Here is a 19,039-nt window from a genome sequence, read left to right as displayed (position 1 = left end):
GATTCTGCTTTGTTCTTCATCTTTAATTTGTATATTCACTTATTTCGTTTCTTTTTTTAGTGATGGGATATAATTTCTGTACTCAAATTGCATGCATGTGCATTTGTTATTGACATCAGCGGAATATGTATTCAGGCGTTTAGGGTTTTCTCATTCATCCTTGTTGATTAATTCGATCAAAATGTAGATAAATGCAGGGTAAGGGAAGCCATAACCATAAATTGTTCTTAGCTTTGCTTTATTTGGAATATCCCCTCTTCTCTTCCTGGATGAAATTCATCTCTTAGTATCTTCTTTAACTTTTACCTCACCCTGGGAAAACCATGAGACAATTTTAAGCCACAAATTGTGTATTCATTTCTTATTAATTATATGTCTAAGAGTTAGGCCAATCAAATTATCATACTAGCTAGCTAGTTGCTCCCTTATCTAACTCTCCACTAAGGTAGCCTAGCCACAAAGATATGACCTTAACTATATACTAGGTATAATTTTAAGATTACCACTCTACTAACTTTTGAGCTATTACTTTTTTTAAAAAAAAAAATTAATGGTCATCTAATGACTCGACTAATCCAAATTCACAACTACTTACATAAATTAAAGCCCATTAGGTTTCTTCATTTCAAGAGTAAATCAAACATGAACATGAAGCTTTTGGTTAAGGATGGCCAAACCCCACCTTTTGATGGCACGTGCATAGCGAGCTAGTTTTGTTGATAAACTCTTGATATGGGTAGAGTAGCTATATATGTGAGAGTATGAATTCCATTGATGATGATGAGTTGATTATGTAGGTGTATAGAGGGTGATGTGTGTGTTTGATGGCTCAATGTTCCATTTTAAGGTAAGTCTCAATGAGCTTTCATGAGTAGGAGGAGGGGAAAGGGGAAGGGTGTATATATGTATATGATGATGAGTACTAAGTAGGAGCATGGCTTCAGATTTTGTTAAAGGTTTTAAATGCATATAGTTCAAGTAAATGTACTTACTAAACCCATCTCTGACACTCTTTTTGCTTGAAATGTCCACTTCAATTCAATACCATATGCCACTTCTAGCCAAGCATCATTTCTTGCCTACACTATTCTGATTCCAACTTTGATATATGCCTACTCACCAAACTCCACACCTTCTATACCTTCCTATTTATTATATTCCCCATCCTTCCATATTATATATATAGAGAGTTCAACCAACATGGTTAATGGTGCAGTAGTAAGACTATTTCAACCTAAATCAAAGATTTCGAGTTAAAGTTTGGAATATAGAAAAATTATATTGGGAGTGTCACCTCCAAATAAGCCCTGTTGTGCGTGGTTCAAACTTAGTCGAGGCTCAAATATGAATTCCGGCAGAAAAACAATATATATATATAGAGCTTAATACTTCAAAAAGATTATTTATTAATTTAAAAATTTAAAGCAAATGCAAAATTATGTGCATGTTATTATTTCTGTCATATCATGTGTTATGTCAAGATCGGGGCGGGCTTTTAATTAGAAGAGGAAACATCACATAATTTATGAAGTCCAAATCACATGACAATAATTAAACAACAAAAAATACTAATTAATGCTGCTATACTTAGTTGCATGTCATTTTTTATAGTCTAAAAAGCAAATAATCAGAAATGTTTCTCATATTGGAAAGAACGTAAAAAGAACCTTTTAGAGAAAAACCTTTCCCATAATTGATGCCATATAATACTATGTTCACTTTTGTCTGAGTTCAAATAAGTGACTGACTATGCAAATAATTTAACGTTGCCAAACATTCGAGTCTCGTCAAACTTTTTGGGATTCGAGTCTCAGATGTTGATTCTGTCAATTTCATTGAGTCTGAAACGTTGAATTAGGTCTACTAAGGCGGTTGGTTACAGCTTTGAGACTTTAGGTCATGATTCAGGTATTTTTTATAAGGTAAAATGTTGAATTTTTTTCCTAAAGGGATTCTCCTTTCTTCTGGAAATCCGACAATTACATTGGCTCCAAGACATATTTTATGATAAATTTTCACTATTGATTCGTGTTATTTAATTATAGATTTCAAATGAGTTTCGAGGATCAAGATGTTTTAAAGATTAATGGCGAATACTTTTACTAGCAAATCATACAAACATTAAATAAGCTGCACATTGTGCTTATAATTAATTATTATTAAAATTAAATTTGACTTCTATCATCTTGATCAATATAGTTGCATGTTTCATTTGATTTAAACTTTTTGATGAGTAAATCCAAAAGAAAGAAAAGAGAAATATGAAACATCACTATTTCTATGAAGTAATATTTGACATGGATCAATAATTAAAGTCACACAATTTGTAAACATTTTCAGTAGGTTTAATTTAGTCAAAATTAAGTAGTTACTTGAATTTCTTTTTCTTATTAAGGAAACCATTAGATAGTGATCTTACAACCAAACCAAAAAAAAACATGAAGAATGTGATGGAAAGGCTTACTTAAGAATTTAATCAACATAAGGAATCAGAATTCAACAAAAATAATTGGATTTCACTGTAAAGGGACATAAGTTTTTAAATATTCTCTGCCAGTACACTACATTGAAATATTCATTGTAGCTGTATATTAATGTATTTTGTCCATTTTTTTTTATTATTCTTATATCACGTTAGTGGCAATTTCCTGTACCTATATTTCATTATTAATTTGGTCCAATGTTTATTTCTAAATTGGTGCGTGGAAAAAGAAAAGTTTATTGAACAGTTTTCATGTAAAATATACAAATTAGTCATAAAGTAGATCCCTTTAAAATGACTTACAGGAAATAAATTAAAAAAGATCCTAAAGTGACGATTTCATGGGGAATGCACCTATAAATTCTAATCACTTGAGTAGGAAGTGTTAACACAAAATTAACAAATAATTTCCATAACTTCTTCAGCTTAACCAATATATATGTTAGGCTTAAAAGGTAAAGAATAAGAGCATATAACATATATCTCAGTAGTTTAGAGTTTAATTATGTGTCTTTATCTTAATTTTTAAAATTAGTTCTCGTAACATATTTACTTTGCCAAATAGATGGCATGCTCACACATGTATCCAGAATATATGCAAGTCAAATTGTTTGTAATTTATTTCAAATACATTGTATTCAAATGTAATGCGCATATCTTTTATATTTTGCTTGCCTCTCTCAGTATGTATTTGTATTCTATAATGTATATGAGACACACTAACTCTCTTGTTCGCCTCTCTATGTATATGTATATGTATTAGAATGTGCTTAGAATCAGAGATACATATGTCTAGTATATATCTTTAATACAGATATTTGACTTGAAATTTGAAGGAGTACTGATGTATATGATTCGGAATTTGGTATAAAACTATTAGTTAGTGAGACAAATATGTAATTATTTCAAAGTATAAAGTGAATTAGTATTTATTGTAGGAATATCTGTAATTAGATAGATTTTCTAAATGATAAGAGAGTTTTACGCAAATCACATAGTGTTAAGCTAGCGTTTTGCCATAGATTCTCAAATATTTTTGACAAATATTATTTGGGTGAATTCCACCATGTGTTTGACTATAGTATATGAGAAACAATATTTTAATTTTTAAAGAAATAATTTATACCCATAAGTTTTAAAAGCTATCAAAACTCCTAAGTTGGATTACACAACAAGATATAAACGTCGACGTAACAAGATTCGTGACTTTCACAAAAAGTCAGTTCGATCTTCGTTGCAACAGATAACAAGTAGTATCCATGACACTGGAGCAATGTAATAGTTTGAAGTGCAACATGTATCATTCCATACATTGTGAAGTAAACAAAACAGATGACTTTGTTACGCTAAGAGGCAACAACCATATCATCACTTTCATATTCACTAAATATTCCATTACTCGTTTGGTGTTCACGTAAAAAAAATTGTGATACAACGCAAACAACTGCTATATAAGGTGTTTTTGTAAAAGATAAAAAATTTGGTATAGAATTTCAATTTTTAAAAGTTTTCAAATAATGATATTTCGTCCAAATACTAATTTTTTCTAGTATCTAGGAATTTGAGTTACTTGCCAATTTTTTTTATCAAATAATAACAAATTATATGGACCGGCCAAAACTATTTGTCAAAATTTTCCCAAATTTCAGTTGGAAAATCTATGGCCAAACAGGTTCTAAGAGCTTATTACATTCTATCTCTACTCTTTTCTAGATTACAATAATCTCTTAGATTTAGATACATCTCAATACATTCTGATACACCGCATCCCAAATTCGTATATATCTCTCTATGTTCCGTCATATCGCGTCTCAATTTCGTATATACATTACTCAATGTCTCAAATATATCTTCTATGTCTCGAAGTGATGTATGTACTACCAACACATTGCACAAAGTAATGTATATGAGACAGAATATAAATTTTTATAATTTTTTGAAATGATAAAAGAATATGTTAAAATAAGTAGTGTTTAGATAATCTTTCGAAAGAATAAAGGTTTTGGACCATAAAATTCCCAATAATGCCTTTTGACAACCTATTTGGGTTATAGCCCAGCTGAAAAACCTAATTGGGCTATAGAATATAGTGTGGACACTTAATCAGCATTTGGTCCAACTGTTAGAAATTCATTCTTCCCGGAGACTACCTACCTTTTCTACCACATCCGGTCCGCCGCTGCCGAGGTACCATCCTTTGCCCCTTCTTCTCCGTCTACGGAAAATTATAGTTTATTCTCTTCTTAAATTTCTTCAAACTTTTACCCTGAAACCAGAATTTAAATGGTTATACTCTACACATAATGTAGCTTTTATGCGCTTGTGATTTACTTAGAAAGCTTTTCAAATTGTTGATTTTCAATTGTTGGTGTTGAAACTCTTCCATTTTACACGTAAGTTTTGTGCTTTTTGGGAGCTAGTTGATGCTGTGTTCAATATGCTGGATGAACCTAAAAATATATAAAGAGGAATCATTGATGCATCCGTACACAAAATAAGGATTTCAATAGTATTTTCTTCTGGTATGAACACGCAAGTAGGCCGTTTGATGAACTAAATTAATTGTAATTATGTAAACATGCAATAATAGTCAAAGTTATAATTATAAACTAACTTGAAATAAGGAAAACATAAATGAACTCTAACAGGGAAAAACATTTTTTTTATGTTATCAATGAGATTAAATTTTGATCTAGGCTTATGAGCTATCTAACAGTTACGTTCTAGTTTTCAGTTGATCCAGTGTCTTAATTTTCCGCTTAATTTATCTATTTACTGATTAACACAATTAATATTACAAATAAAAATCTTTCGATTCTTTGATTGCCTGTTCGAATTACTTCCACACCTATGTGTCATGGTCGTGAGCCTTAACACGAATGCTTTTTCAACTTTGGTAAATTGACCAAGCAAAACGACTTAAGTATTAAGAACTTGTCCTATTTAATCTTATTGCAATCTTGAACTCCCACTTTCAAGTTCAATTCATTAAATAGTCGGTCAAACAATCGAATAACTAAGCTCATGATTAAATAAATAAATTAATATGATAAACTAATTACTTGAAATCAATATGCAAATAATAACCATCTTCAAAGGACCATTATCCAAGAGTGAGAAGTTATTTCTATTTAGACATGGAGAAAAGCAATAAATTACACAATGACTAATAGTAGGGAGAAGAAAACTTATTGAAAGGTCAATCCGGAAATGAAAAGTCGCACTACAACAACCGTATATAAACATTTCCTCCTAGATTTGATTTTGTCCAGCTTGCCCGCACAATGTTCTTTTTTTTTAGAGAAGAGATCAAGAGACTGTGGTTTTTGATGGTTGTCTTTTGTATCACGTCAAGAGAAATGACATAGATAAGATCATTGCGCAAAGAGTTCCATTGTCAAATTGATCTCGAAATGGATCCCAATTGTAGCTATTGCCCAAAAGGTGCTAATGATAGCGGTCCACCATAGTGAAAGACGCATAATTGAAACCCAATAAATTCTGGCCTCCATGGCGACTCTTAGCTCTCCCAAGGTCAAAAGTTGTTTAAAAACTGTGTTTAGAATGTACTATTTAGGATATATTTATAGAGTACAAATGAATATGGCATTTAAAAACCAAATCCAAATATTCATCAAAATAGGAATAGGATTAGGAAAGTTTTTGGGCATCGTGGGTGAGCGTCTGCTGGTGGTGCGCTTGCTTGGTAATTTGTCGTTCAGAACCACTTCTAGGCGGGTGCCGTCTCACATTGTTGGTGCCCGGATGAAGGTTTCAAACTGGGAGCAATAATTGTGATTCCACGTAGACAACTCATAGTGCACTTTTTAAAGCTGCTTGCTTCAATTCATTTCAATTTGCACTTGTTACCTTTGCAATATTTTCTTTTGTTCAATCATTAAGCCATTTTGTGTTGTCTTATTTTGCTTTCATCATGAGTCTTCTTTGATACTTTTGTAATTTTAACATTTTCACCCAATTTTGCTGTAAATTCCATCTCTAATGTTCCGACAAAGTAAAAATACAATACTAAACACAATAGACTATAGTTAATACTCAAACGTTGATTAGAGATGCGTAAGTGTTAAACACAAATAATAACTAAATATCTGCATTTTAGGCCGAGCATTAACATGAATAAATGAATGAAGTTCGATAGGTCCAATAATTACTTTAGCCCCATTTTCTTGTGTCTAGAATACTAGATCATATTAGAAATGGGTTTAGTTTATCACCTACCGTTTTTTTTCGGTTTATGATATTGTGTTGTGTGATTATTCTTCTAATTACAATATTTTACAATTCAAACTGAAGTTTCAGTGGAAAAAATAGAGAGATATTTTCAAAGTACTAAAAACAGCTTCCACATCTCAAAGTTAACCAGGTGAGTCTGTTATAAAAAATATTTCAAAGGGTGAAAGCTCGTCAAGTACAATTATAATTATATACTTGAGTAATGCTTTTACTAGTAGAACTTCTTTTGTTAACTTCTATATATAAGTTCTTACTTTATATAATTGTATGTGCTTGTAGTCTACAGAGTTATAGGACAATTTATTTTTTCTGATTGCATATAATGTGATGGTTGATGCTTCTCCGACGTGACTTCCTTTTGTCCAATCACTGATAATTTGAGGAGTGCAGATAACTAGGTTTTATATACATACGTCCCAATTCAATATTAAGTTGTTATCTTGAGGAGTATCCCAGAAGCTAATGATACGAACTTTAAATGCTGAAGTAACAAGATAACAAGAAATCGACAAACGAGATAGACTGGCCACACTGTTCCGTTGTAAATTGTATGCCTTTCATATTGGATAATCCAAACTGACATTACGAATGTTATCTTTCGTACGCTCTATCTTTTGTTTGATACTTTTTTTATTGTTGAGTTATGTGCTTCTTCGCCAGTGATCTTCATAAACTTTTTTATGTATGTCAACTTCTTTCTTTTATCCACATGATAATGGACTCAACTTCTCTTGCCACTACACAGCCCCTGATAATAAGCAAAGCACCAACTCATTTGAGTCTACTGAAGACTTTGAGACTGCTTTTTGGTGATAGTATGGGAACAGGCCAAGTTCAAACTCCTTTTTCTTAAAGCTTGATAGGGTAGAAAAGGCTTATGATACATCTGGGTTGGGATCCACGTTCAGTTCTGGCAAAGATCTAGTTAAGTGGATGGTCTGGATGAGAGTTTTGATACGTTATCAGATGGGATGGATGGTAAGTTGAAGGAAGAAGCCAGATATTTTGAGTTTGATCTTGATGAAGTAGAGAAAGATCATTATGCTTGCAGAGCAGATATGACCTTTTGGCCAAGGAACACTTGTGAAATCAAGGTATGAGAAATGAGGTAGCATTTCAGACATGCTTTTAGCATCACGAGTGTCATTTTTCCGTATGAGGATACGTCTCATTGTGGTTTTTGTATATCTTGCACCCATTGGCGTTTCAACAGCTTCCGTCAAACTTTCAAATGTATAGGCTGTGCTAAAATTGTATGGTCGAAGTGCGTATTTCCTAGTACACCTTGTTTCAATCTTCGTTCTCTGTGGCAAGAGCAAAATTATGGATGGCATTAATTTGTTGCCGTAACTCAACCTATTCTCTATGGTTCTTCCATGTCCGCTTCTAATCTTTTCATTTTTTATCTGCGGGATCTTGATCTTACAAAACCAGGAGTTCGCAAGCCCTTTCAAAGGGATAATTGAAATTACAAAAGAGGAAATTCTGCACAAAGCTGGTTTCAGGATTGGTAGTCTTGGTTCTGCATCACTTTGACCATGTATGTTTTCAAAAGTTATGGAGACACCTTCCAGCACATGTATTGCTTATGTATTATACTAGCGTCAAGCTTCTCTGCTGGTCAAATTTTCAAAGAAGTTTCTCTTGCTGGTCAGTTTATTGGTACTGAATATCACATCCCCAAGTACTGGATTGATTCTTATTGCCTTGTAAGTTTGGCCTAACGGAGTTATCTGATTTATACATTTAAACATATTTGTAATACAGAACGTGAGGTTCCTAGCTAGCTTCATCACAGAAGCTGGAATTCTCCTCAGGAGTGGCAAGGTTTGTAATCAAATCTATCGACTAATATTGGTAACAGAATACATGAAATTTGTATCTTATTCTTTCTTTTTGGTTATGTATAGAATGGAATTAGTGTGAAGGCTCACAGAATGATTGCCATGGGATTCAAAACTGCCAGAACTTTTGGTCTGATGCCGTTCACCACTATGGGAACAAAACAATTTGTGTTTGCCAGAACAATGGAGGATCTATGAGTATGAGATGTACTATCCCAATTTTGTCAATTTGGAAGCTCTTTAAGCCTGAAATGATACTATTGTCTTAATTGACCATGTGTCTTGTCCTTGAGAATGTGCATGTATTATCAACTAGTTATAGTTATGAACAGATGCTCTGTTAGATGAGTTTTTGTTTCAAATTACATATTGCTTCAAAGGACTTCCCTACATAACACGTAGGTTTCGATTCATAGTACATCAATGATTTAACTGTTGGATCTCTCCTTCGTTGGTGTTCATTTTTGTAATATTAGCTCCAAAGTTGTAATTCCGATAAGTTACATAAACAAGAAGTAATGAATAGCAAATCATTTTGTGCAGTAATCACATGTTGCAAGATCTGAAAGCAGTTGGTATTAGGTGGATTGTTATACACCATGGGACCTCTCATGTAATGTTCGTTTTCCAATTTGACTCATTAGCCTTGGACTATGTCTTCTTCTCAACTGCTCTTCCCTTTTTCTGTTTGCAGTAGCAATTCCTCTATTTAAGGCCTCAACTTTCAGTATTAACATCAAAAAACACAACTTTCTCATTGTGTTACTGTAGAAATTTAATGGCTTCCTTCTACTTAGCTTCTTTGTGCATTATGCTACTGATCAAGTTTTCAGTAACATTTGCAAGTGGAAATGTTGTTTCAAATAAGTTGGAGAAAACATGCATTGATGGTGTAACTATCGCGTTAAGTTTTGGTTTGTACCTAAACAGCTGCCCAGAAGCTGAAGCTATAATCTTTTCATGGGTGGAAAGTGCAGTGTCCCAGGACCCCAGAATGGCTGCTTCTTTGCTTCGTCTTCATTTCCATGACTGTTTCGTTAATGCAAGTCACATATTATTTCTTCCGTCTTTTCTTTTGTGTGTAAATAAATATTTTCCATGTTTAATATTTATGTTGAATATATTTCAGGGATGTGACGCATCAGTACTCCTGGACGATACCTCTAATTTCAGCGGAGAGAAAACAGCTGGACCAAACTTGAACTCATTAAGGGGTTTTGAAGTGATTGATAACATCAAGGCTGACCTAGAATATGCTTGTCCCCAGACTGTATCTTGTGCTGATATTCTTGCTATTGCTGCTAGAGATTCTGTTGTCCTAGTATATCCTCTTGCTTTAAAATGATGTTGAATTAAAATAAGAGAAAAGACTCAAATATGCCATCGAACTTTGAGAAAAATCTCAAGTTAAAAGTTCGGCTCACATTTCTGTTTGAGAAAAGATTCATCCATGCCTTTATTAATTAATTAAATGACTTTCTTAAAAAATAATTTAATTTAAGACATGATCAAATCATAATTGATTAAGAGTAAAATCGGAACTTTTTTCAGTTAACAAATAATGACATTTTCTCAAACGGAAATGACAGATAAACCAAAATTTTGACAGATGAGATAAATGAATCTTTTCTCAAAGTTCGATGACATATTTGAGCTTTTCCCCTTAAAATAATGTTTGGAATTTTCGATTTATGCATTCATTGCAGTCAGGAGGCTTGGGATGGCAAGTGCAAATGGGGAGAAAGGATAGCTTAACAGCAAGCAAAACAGCAGCAAATAACAACATCCCAGGACCAAACTCAAATGTAGCAACCCTTGTTACCAACTTTCAAAATCTTGGTCTGTCTCTTCAAGACGTGGTCACTCTATCAGGTGCACATACAATTGGAAAGGCTAGATGTGCTACATTCAGCTCCAGGCTAAACAACAACAACAACGCGGGTGTTAGAAATTCAGAAATGAACTTGGATTTCTTGCAGTCACTGCAACAACTGTGCTCAGCTAACAATAACACTACACTAGCAAATCTTGATGATATGACTCCATCAACGTTCGATAATCACTACTATGTTAATCTTCTATCAGGAAAAGGTTTGCTTGTTTCTGACCAAGTCCTAGCAACTGGAGATGACGATAACACTAGAGAAATTGTGCAGAATTATGTAGACGATCCATCTTTGTTTCTTGAGGATTTCAAAAACTCTATGCTCAAAATGGGAAGCTTACCACCACCAACTGGAACAAATGGCGAAATCCGTGTTAATTGTAGGGTTATTAATTAAAGTTTGATAGCCCAATTTGTAACGTTGCTATTACTATTGATATCATTCTATATATGCTATGTGTGTTGATTTCTTCTCTTTAAACACTAGATTTTGATTTGTTTATTTGATTTAGATTTAAGATTAGTTAATGTTGGAGGACTATATAATAGCTCCAATGTCACTTATAAACTTGTTATATAAGTATATCAACACTTCACTAATCAAAACATAACTTAAATGTGATATATATAGTTTCACATTCTGGAGGCGAAAATAACTAAATGACCGTATTTGCGTATGTTCAGTAGTGTTCTCTTTAACCTTATGTCATAGTTGTAGATCGAGGAGGAACATTGCCCCAACCCAAATTAGAGTTTGACTAAATTATCTCAGTCAATCTTATTACCGAACAAATTGAAGGGGCATATTCTAAAATATGAAAAGGAAACTGAAACAAAAGATTGCTGGAAGTAGCAATTGGGTCAGGTATGATAAAGGATGCTAATTAATTCATTAGTTCAACAGTTGTTCTCCTAATAAATCCTAGTCTTTAATGTATAAATACATCATTTTGATTGTTTGGAAAAAGGACTGTTGTTTCCAACTATATATATGAAGGCTAGGGTTAGCTATACAAGAGAGAATATAGTCAGCATCATTTAGGATACTTAGGTCGTGGAAAAAGAGTAATCATTTCATTTCGTGAAGATTTTGACGATTGGTGACTTATCGTGATTGAGGCAGATTCAATTTAGCTATAGAGAAACTCATAGGTCTCCTATACTAGTAGTTGTGATTCAATATTGCATTGGTATCAGAGACATGCTTGTGTTTCGGTTGTAGACATGTTTTGTATGCAATGCATGAAAAATAACGTTTTTGAGTAATCACAGATTTTTATTGCAATGTTTCATTTTTGGATTTGCCTAGTTCTTGCAGGAAATCTTAGGAATTTTATAGCGTTAAGATCTTTCTAATAAAATCTATAACATAAAAATTGGTCTTCTGAATTTTTGAGTGGTAAATGTGGAACCTTCCGGAAAGCATGGAGGCTCACCAAAGCTGATTGAAATGCAATGGTATCAACGGAGCATCTGTCGATGACCCAAAACGCCTATATCTACATCATAAAAAGATGCAAGTCGAATGATATCAATATATTGAATGTACGAGCATGTAAGGAGAAAACTGAAAGCAATCGATAACTGAACTGACAAGGTTGGAAGGAATACCACCTCAACTCAACTCAATATGTGAGCAATAATAAGAGATACAATATATAAAACTTTTTAAAACAATAGATATCAACTCAGTATGTATAAGAATACAATAGTAAGCTCCACATATTTGAAAGATTCTCTAACCGACAACCATCACTATGAGATACATGACTTTATAACATTTAACCCATGCTGCCAGAACTGTCCTATACATTGCGGGGGTGTAGAACATTTCAACTAATTGGATCCACTAAGCTATCCTTAAAAGCAATAAGGAATCATCTAAAAACAATGATCCTTTACCCATGTTGGCATACATGACTTATGAGAATTTTGAGTTGTCTGAACTAATCCCCATATCGGTGATCAATACTTTTTAGAATAATACATATAGCTCATGCTTAAATGTTTAAAACATAACTCTTTCTCAAATTGAGTTTATTACTCAAAAGATCCTCTTAAAAGAGGTAATACTCTGAATCTCCTTTGAACTTGTAAACTAGTTTAGGAATCACTGTTTCTCTCTTTTAAATGTAAAAGTATTGCATAAATGGCAATACTTGGCCCCTTTATACTTATGGAACATGAAACTCAACTCTCTTTATCCTTGTACTCATTTAATTAAGACTTAGTTCAAAACTATAGTTGATTACAAAAAAGCTCTCATATTTGACTCGAAAAGACCTCTTGAACTTTTCTCTTAACTTTACTTTAATTTGAAAGGTAAATTAACAGATGTGATTGCTATATGTATGATGTATCAAGGATAAATGAAGATTTAAGAGTGAATATCAAGAATAGAACTCTGGTATGATGTAAGCGAACAAACACAAAAAGAAGGACGGAAGTAAGGGTCCTGGCGACCCTGACTCACTAAATGGTGTGGGGTGCCAGCCCCAAAACTAATGAACAATGTTTGGGGCGCAATGAGTGTCATCGGAATGCGAACCCAAAACTATTGGGAAATATTTGGGGCACACTGAGTGGCGGGCCGCAACACTAAACTAATGGATAATAGTCCTGACGTTATGGTGGCGCGCCACCCCATGCCCCTGTCGAGAAATTTGATGAATTTTCTAGCTCAATTTCAAGGCCTAACTTATCTGAAATCGAATGATTTCCTACAAACTTCTTTTGATTCATAAAACCAACACAAAATCAACAAAATCCCACCCAAAATCCATTAATAAAAACACTAATTTGCAAGACCCTCTCCTCAAGAACTCAAAACCTCCATTGTTAAAGAATGAGGTTGAAACTCAAATATTTCTCAAGAAACTCAATCAATTTTACTTCTAGAATGAACTTATGTATGAAATTACATGGTTTGCATGAGTTATAACAAACCCAACACTATAAGATCTTACTTAACTTGTATAATACTTGTTCTTGGTGAAATTCTCAAGTTCTTGAATGAACGTGTTAAATCTTCTTCCTTCTCTCCTCTTGAAACCCTTCTCTCAATCTTAATTGTTTAAGAACGTGGTAATAATGATATAAATCATATTAGACCCTTATTTTGGATGAGAAAACCGTTTTAAGCCTAGTGGGGGTAAGGAAAAGACCAAAACACCCTTTTATTTAAACGGATGGAAAGCCTTAACTTGTGAGGTTGCACTTCATCCGAGCTTGGAATTCAACAAAGTCAGTGGCGTTGGAAAGAGAACTTAAAGACATTTTTTTTGATATGTTTTGGTCTACCTAACTCTTTATGTGCCGAAAGATATGGCCATTTGAAGTTGACTTAAAAATTAAAAGTTTGACTTGTACGAATCTCTAGTTGGCTTTTCAAGTATGACATGTTACAATGTTTTGTTTATTTTAATAGTGTAAATAGTAATCTTGTCATTTTGTAAGACTTCTACTATAATGATTTTAAATGTTGAATGAAGAAACTCTTTCAAGAGTATAGTTTAAGGGTGGAAACCCTTTAGTTTAGTTTAGTGTAGATTAGTGATGAGTGGATTCCAATTGTTGATTTAAGACTTCTTAGCCTTAAGTGCACTTGAAATTTCTCATTTGTGGTTTTCAATTTGAGTTGTTTCTTTTTCGAATTCAAGTTTTTCTTCTTCCTTGGTCGGTTGTTTATTCCATTAGTCTTTCTTTCTTCCCTTGTCATCTCTTATTTCTCATCTTCTTACTTTTGTGCTGTTTAATTCTGCATTTGATTTCAATTGGTTTCACCCCAATTGGAATTCTTATCACAAATACTTGAAAAGCAGTCCTAAACTCTACATTAGTCACTTGCTCAGCCAAAGGGTCGACCCGAACTTAAGAGCTTCTTGTTCCACATTCGCATTCACGTTTCTCCTAATGTAAGCTCATCGAGGGGCCATATCCTGAAAAGCATCGGATAGGGATTATGAGAAGGACATATAAAGTTACACTCTATCGCACGACTTTAGATTAATGAAAGAAGTGGAGCTTCCTAATCATCTTATAGCTTCTTATTTATAAGTGTGACTCTCTTCACACTCAAGAATCTACTCAACTGTCTTAAAGACTTCCAAGGACCTTTGTAAGCTTTGTGTTCTGAATACCAAATTTGTCACGACCCCAAGTAAACCCTAGTCGTAACACAAGGTATAGGACCCTGAGACGCCTTACACAAGACACTTAAAAAATACATCATACAAGATATATAATTCAAATATTTTAAAAGAAAATTTTGAATTATAAAGAGTTCGATAAAAGTAATAGAAGTCTTACATAAGTCTCAACAATCTAATACATCAAAAGAATGATTGGGACGTAACACCTACATCACATACAACATCTGAAATGAAAAAACATAGAGCATAAATTGTCCCGGTACTTGCAATATGAGGACTCACTACTTGTCAAGGCTACAAAGTATCAACTATCCATGAGTAGGGAGGTCAGAGGGTTGGACCCTATATTAGTGGCAAGTGTATGTGTTATTACATAGAATGTACCAAGTATGATAGTAACACATAAGATTCATGAAATCATTCTAAAAGAACTTTATATGAAATGCAATGACCAAGATAAATCATAAAATAACATGTTTGAAAACATAAGTCATAATCGTGGTCAATGCAAGCTAAATATCTTTAAAACGCGTTAGAGATACTTCTAGAAGTAACCTTAGTTCATTATTGTTAGAAGTTTCCATCAACCAACATAGGCCATGTGAGTTATAACATGAAAATCGTTGTCTATTCCTCAGCGAAAAGAGATGTCGTTACTTGCCAAGGTAAGAACCATAAACTTCTAGCTTTAGTGGATCCACTAGCTAATGTCAATCTAAGACAAACCTATGGTGGCACATATTTTATGGGAATGCTTAAAGTATTTTGCAGAAACAATTGAGAAATGCTTAAATAATTGTATAGTGTGCTCTAATGAAGGTGTTTTTATTGTGGTATTCCATCCTCTAGTATCCATTTTGGGGCTAAACTAGTTTAAAACTATGTTGGAAAGTCTCACTTAAAGATAAAGTGTTATCTACTATAATGTGACTCCATACGAAGAGCTCAAATTTGAGACATGTGTAAAGGTTGAAAGAGTACTTACAACCTTCACCATAACCTTTGATGGTAGTGAAATCTTTCGAGATATTACAACCATTTTTTTTGTTTTATTCGGACAAAGTCATTTTTTGTTAGTTCAACTTCTACGCTAATAGAAATCTCTTATCTTAAACCGTAGGTTTGTTGAAAATTCCTTGGGAAATAAAAAGTGTACCAAACTAAATGACATCGCTTTGGAAACCTTGCCCTTTTAAACTCTCGATATTCCCTTTAGTTAATTCCTCTCTTTCTAACTCTCTTTTTTGTCAATGCTAGAGCCCGTCGTGCGTCCAGATTGCTAGACCTTCTTTGCGCTAAGGTGCTCCGACCATGACCCAAAATCAGGCAGGATACCCTTCATTCATTGTTATTTCTCCATCTAGTCTATATTAAGTCAATTATTGAAAAAAATTTCACAATTTAAAATAAGTGAAATGTTTAAAATTCACTTTTTTTTCCATATTTACCCTTCATTTAGTGAGATCTTTAACCAAATTATATTCTTAGGTGATAGTTTAGGAATAATAAAAATTGAGCTTTAATTTACATACTTTAATATTTTTCTTAAGGGGTGTATCAACTCTGAATAATTCACTTAGAGGAAGTATTAGAGTAATTGTTGAATTCGACCCAAAATCTATTTGTTTGTATCACACTTATGTAACACTTAGTATGAACTAGAGTTTAATTATCAGTCAAACCCAATGGTGGCCCCTAATAGTGGCACAAAGTTTCATTTAGACACCTCAACGGGACAATATTCATTTTAGACACCTGATATTGGGCCCCGCTATGTCGTTTTGACACTTTTTATTGACATGTCAAAGTTAGTGTGATACACTCAATAATAGCGCGTGAAACACTTAATTTAGCAACTTTTAATTTTAATTTCTTCTGTATTTTTCAAGCTGCCACCTCTAGGGGTGTGCATTGGTTAGTTCTGTTAAGTTTATGTGTTATTTATTAGGTTTATCGATTTTCAATTTTAAATACGTTAAACCAATATTCAAATAAGAGATTTTTTATCAGTTTTTGTTTTATCAATTTTAGTCCATTACAGTTCGAGTTCTAATTTAACCAATAAGAAAATACTTATAAAATAAATATATGACACAGGACAACACAATACTGTAATGAAAAAACTATACAAGCTTAACACAAAGAGAAATTAAAAGGAATATGCTTCTTGATTTAGATTTTGACGTTTTGTATAATGTGAATTTGTGAACTAAAAGTCACTTTGAAGTATCAATTGAAGACTAAAGGATAAAGACAGTAACAAGTAAGATATTGAGATTAATATATAATATTTATGTACAAGTAAATATAGTAAATTACTGGTCTTGATGGGTTATCAGTTTACCCAATAACCCAATATTAATAACCAATACCAAATCGATAACTCAATGATATTTTTATAAAATCATTAAAAACTGTTAATCTAATAACAATAAATTAATAACAGTTTTTTCGGTTCAGTTCAATTTTGCACACCCTAAACACCTCCGACCATTTTTTTAAGCTTTGACTCTTTCATTGGAGGTCAAATTTTTTATTTAAATTTATTTTTAATTCAATTTTTCTTTATTGTATTATTTTTCTAAATCTACCAACACCTTCCTCCACTTTTTTTTGCTGGAAAAATAAATACCAGCACAAAAATTTCATACTTATTCTCTCTTTGTTTCTTCCTCTCCCTCTTTTCTTCTCACAAAGCAACATTAAAAAGAAATAAAAAGAATAAATATGAAAAATAGTAAAAGAAAAGAATAATTTTTAAAAAGAACAAAAGATATTATATATATTTTCACCTTTTTCGCTAGAAAAAATGGATACCAACACTCATATTATATTTTTTCTTTCTTTCTGTTCCTTCTTCATCATCCTCTCTTTTTCTCTCAAAACAACACAAAATAGAAAGAACAAAAGATTTGAAACAATTTTAAAAGTAGATTAATAAAAAATATTGGGTATAGTGGAAAGACAACTACCACCGAGGTTGGGTGGGGGTGGAGTTAAATGACTTTTAGAATACTATTTTTTTATGTACTAATTAGTTTTAAAATAATTCTTAACTTAAATAACATATGCAATCATTTAATTTGTTATTTGCCATATCATCAACGAGTGTATTATGCTCTCCTTCAACTTTTTGCCAAAATTGTGGATCAATTATGATAAATTATAATTACTTAGGGTTATTTGCGTGTATAATGATGGGTGACTGTTATTGTTCACTTGGAAATTCCCTTGGACCCATGTTCTTCCACAATTTCATAAATCTTGGATTTGGTTGGTGAATTGGTTGAAGAAGATGAATATATCAATTGTTATATTGGTGTTAATTGTGTTACTACTTCATGGAGTGCCTTATATTATGTATTTTTTGTGTTTTGATCTAATTCTTTAGGAACCCATGAATGTCTTTTTTCTCCTAACCCTAACTCTTGGATTATGTTGAGTTATGATTAGAGGTGATGTAATTAAGTATGATCTTGCTTAATTGACTATTATATGATGATGATGATAATTGATTATATGGGTAAATACAATTGATTTGGGATAAATTATTTAAAGGGTTTCTTGGAGGCCATTGATACAACCTTCAAGGTCATAAACGTATTGTGTAGTATTGTTGGCTTATCTTTGGTAATGTTGGTTGATTGAAGTATGAATGATTAAGGTATGAATGTATGATGATGCTATGAATATGATGGTTGTGAGATTATGATTGGTGTACTATTATAAGGGGTTGAAGGTGATTCCTATGTATATCTTATGACTATGTTATGATATAATGTTCTCACTTTATGTTTGTTTGTGATGAAAGGACTTTCTCATCCTAAAACCTATGAGCTATGAACATGTAATATGAATGGTTAAACTCCTAAGACATATGTTATGAATTAATGTTAAGAAAGACTTACGGATACTTGAAAAAGGGAATTTAGCTTAGCATCGAGTGAACTTGACATTGAAAGGTGTTCCTTCACAAAGGAATGGAGCTTCACAAGGTTCACACTATGTTCTCTCATGAGGTAGAAACTTAAATGGTATATAACATAAAGAGGGTATGTGACCCTATAGGAACCTTAGCTAGTGGATCCACCTAGATGATATATGAATGTAATGCCTTACCTTGGAAAGTAGAACACCCTCCTTTCGGTGTGAGGGGTTGATACCAGATTCCATGTTAGCTCACTTGGTCTAATGTCTGTTATTGGGAAGTTTTCCGAAAGTTAAAATGAATGAATTAAATTAAGAAGATTAACACTAACTAGGATTACTAAGAGGTGTTAGTGTAGATAAAGGTATGTGACTTTACCTATACATTGCACAAATGGACATTGAGGGTAATTCTAGGGTGGGTTCTTTATGTACATATGTTATGAATGAAATGCATGATGTTGCTCTTACATGATGTCGGTTTCACTTTTTATAC

At 32.8% G+C, this 19,039-nt stretch overlaps 2 protein-coding genes across 9 annotated transcripts; both read left to right on the top strand.

The window, feature by feature from the left end:
* Positions 1 to 4,527: 4,527 nt before the first annotated feature.
* Positions 4,528 to 10,946, top strand: LOC101265956 (peroxidase 40). Of its 8 annotated transcripts, none has more exons than XM_069298080.1 (8): positions 4,528 to 4,669; positions 7,482 to 7,830; positions 8,171 to 8,386; positions 8,504 to 8,563; positions 8,647 to 8,787; positions 9,124 to 9,622; positions 9,710 to 9,901; positions 10,287 to 10,946. In XM_069298080.1, exons 6-8 carry the CDS (start codon positions 9,359 to 9,361, stop codon positions 10,860 to 10,862), a joined length of 1,032 nt encoding a protein of 343 aa, XP_069154181.1. In that variant the 5' UTR covers positions 4,528 to 4,669; positions 7,482 to 7,830; positions 8,171 to 8,386; positions 8,504 to 8,563; positions 8,647 to 8,787; positions 9,124 to 9,358; the 3' UTR covers positions 10,863 to 10,946. The 8 variants fall into 8 exon arrangements, with proteins under 8 accessions (XP_069154181.1, XP_069154187.1, XP_069154176.1 ...); XM_069298086.1 differs by having other exon boundaries at positions 8,171 to 8,398; XM_069298075.1 differs by having other exon boundaries at positions 7,482 to 8,386.
* LOC138344325 (uncharacterized) lies at positions 7,708 to 8,778 on the top strand. The gene is made up of 5 exons (XM_069294710.1): positions 7,708 to 7,830; positions 8,171 to 8,246; positions 8,339 to 8,445; positions 8,504 to 8,563; positions 8,647 to 8,778. The coding sequence occupies exons 1-5, from the start codon at positions 7,708 to 7,710 to the stop codon at positions 8,776 to 8,778; spliced, it is 498 nt and encodes a 165-aa protein (XP_069150811.1).
* Positions 10,947 to 19,039: the final 8,093 nt, after the last annotated feature.

The sequence above is a fragment of the Solanum lycopersicum genome, chromosome 1 (assembly GCF_036512215.1).
Source record: "Solanum lycopersicum chromosome 1, SLM_r2.1".
Classification (NCBI taxonomy): Eukaryota; Viridiplantae; Streptophyta; class Magnoliopsida; order Solanales; family Solanaceae; genus Solanum; species Solanum lycopersicum.
Note: the sequence above shows the minus strand (reverse complement) of the source record. Positions and strands in the feature narration are given on the sequence as shown.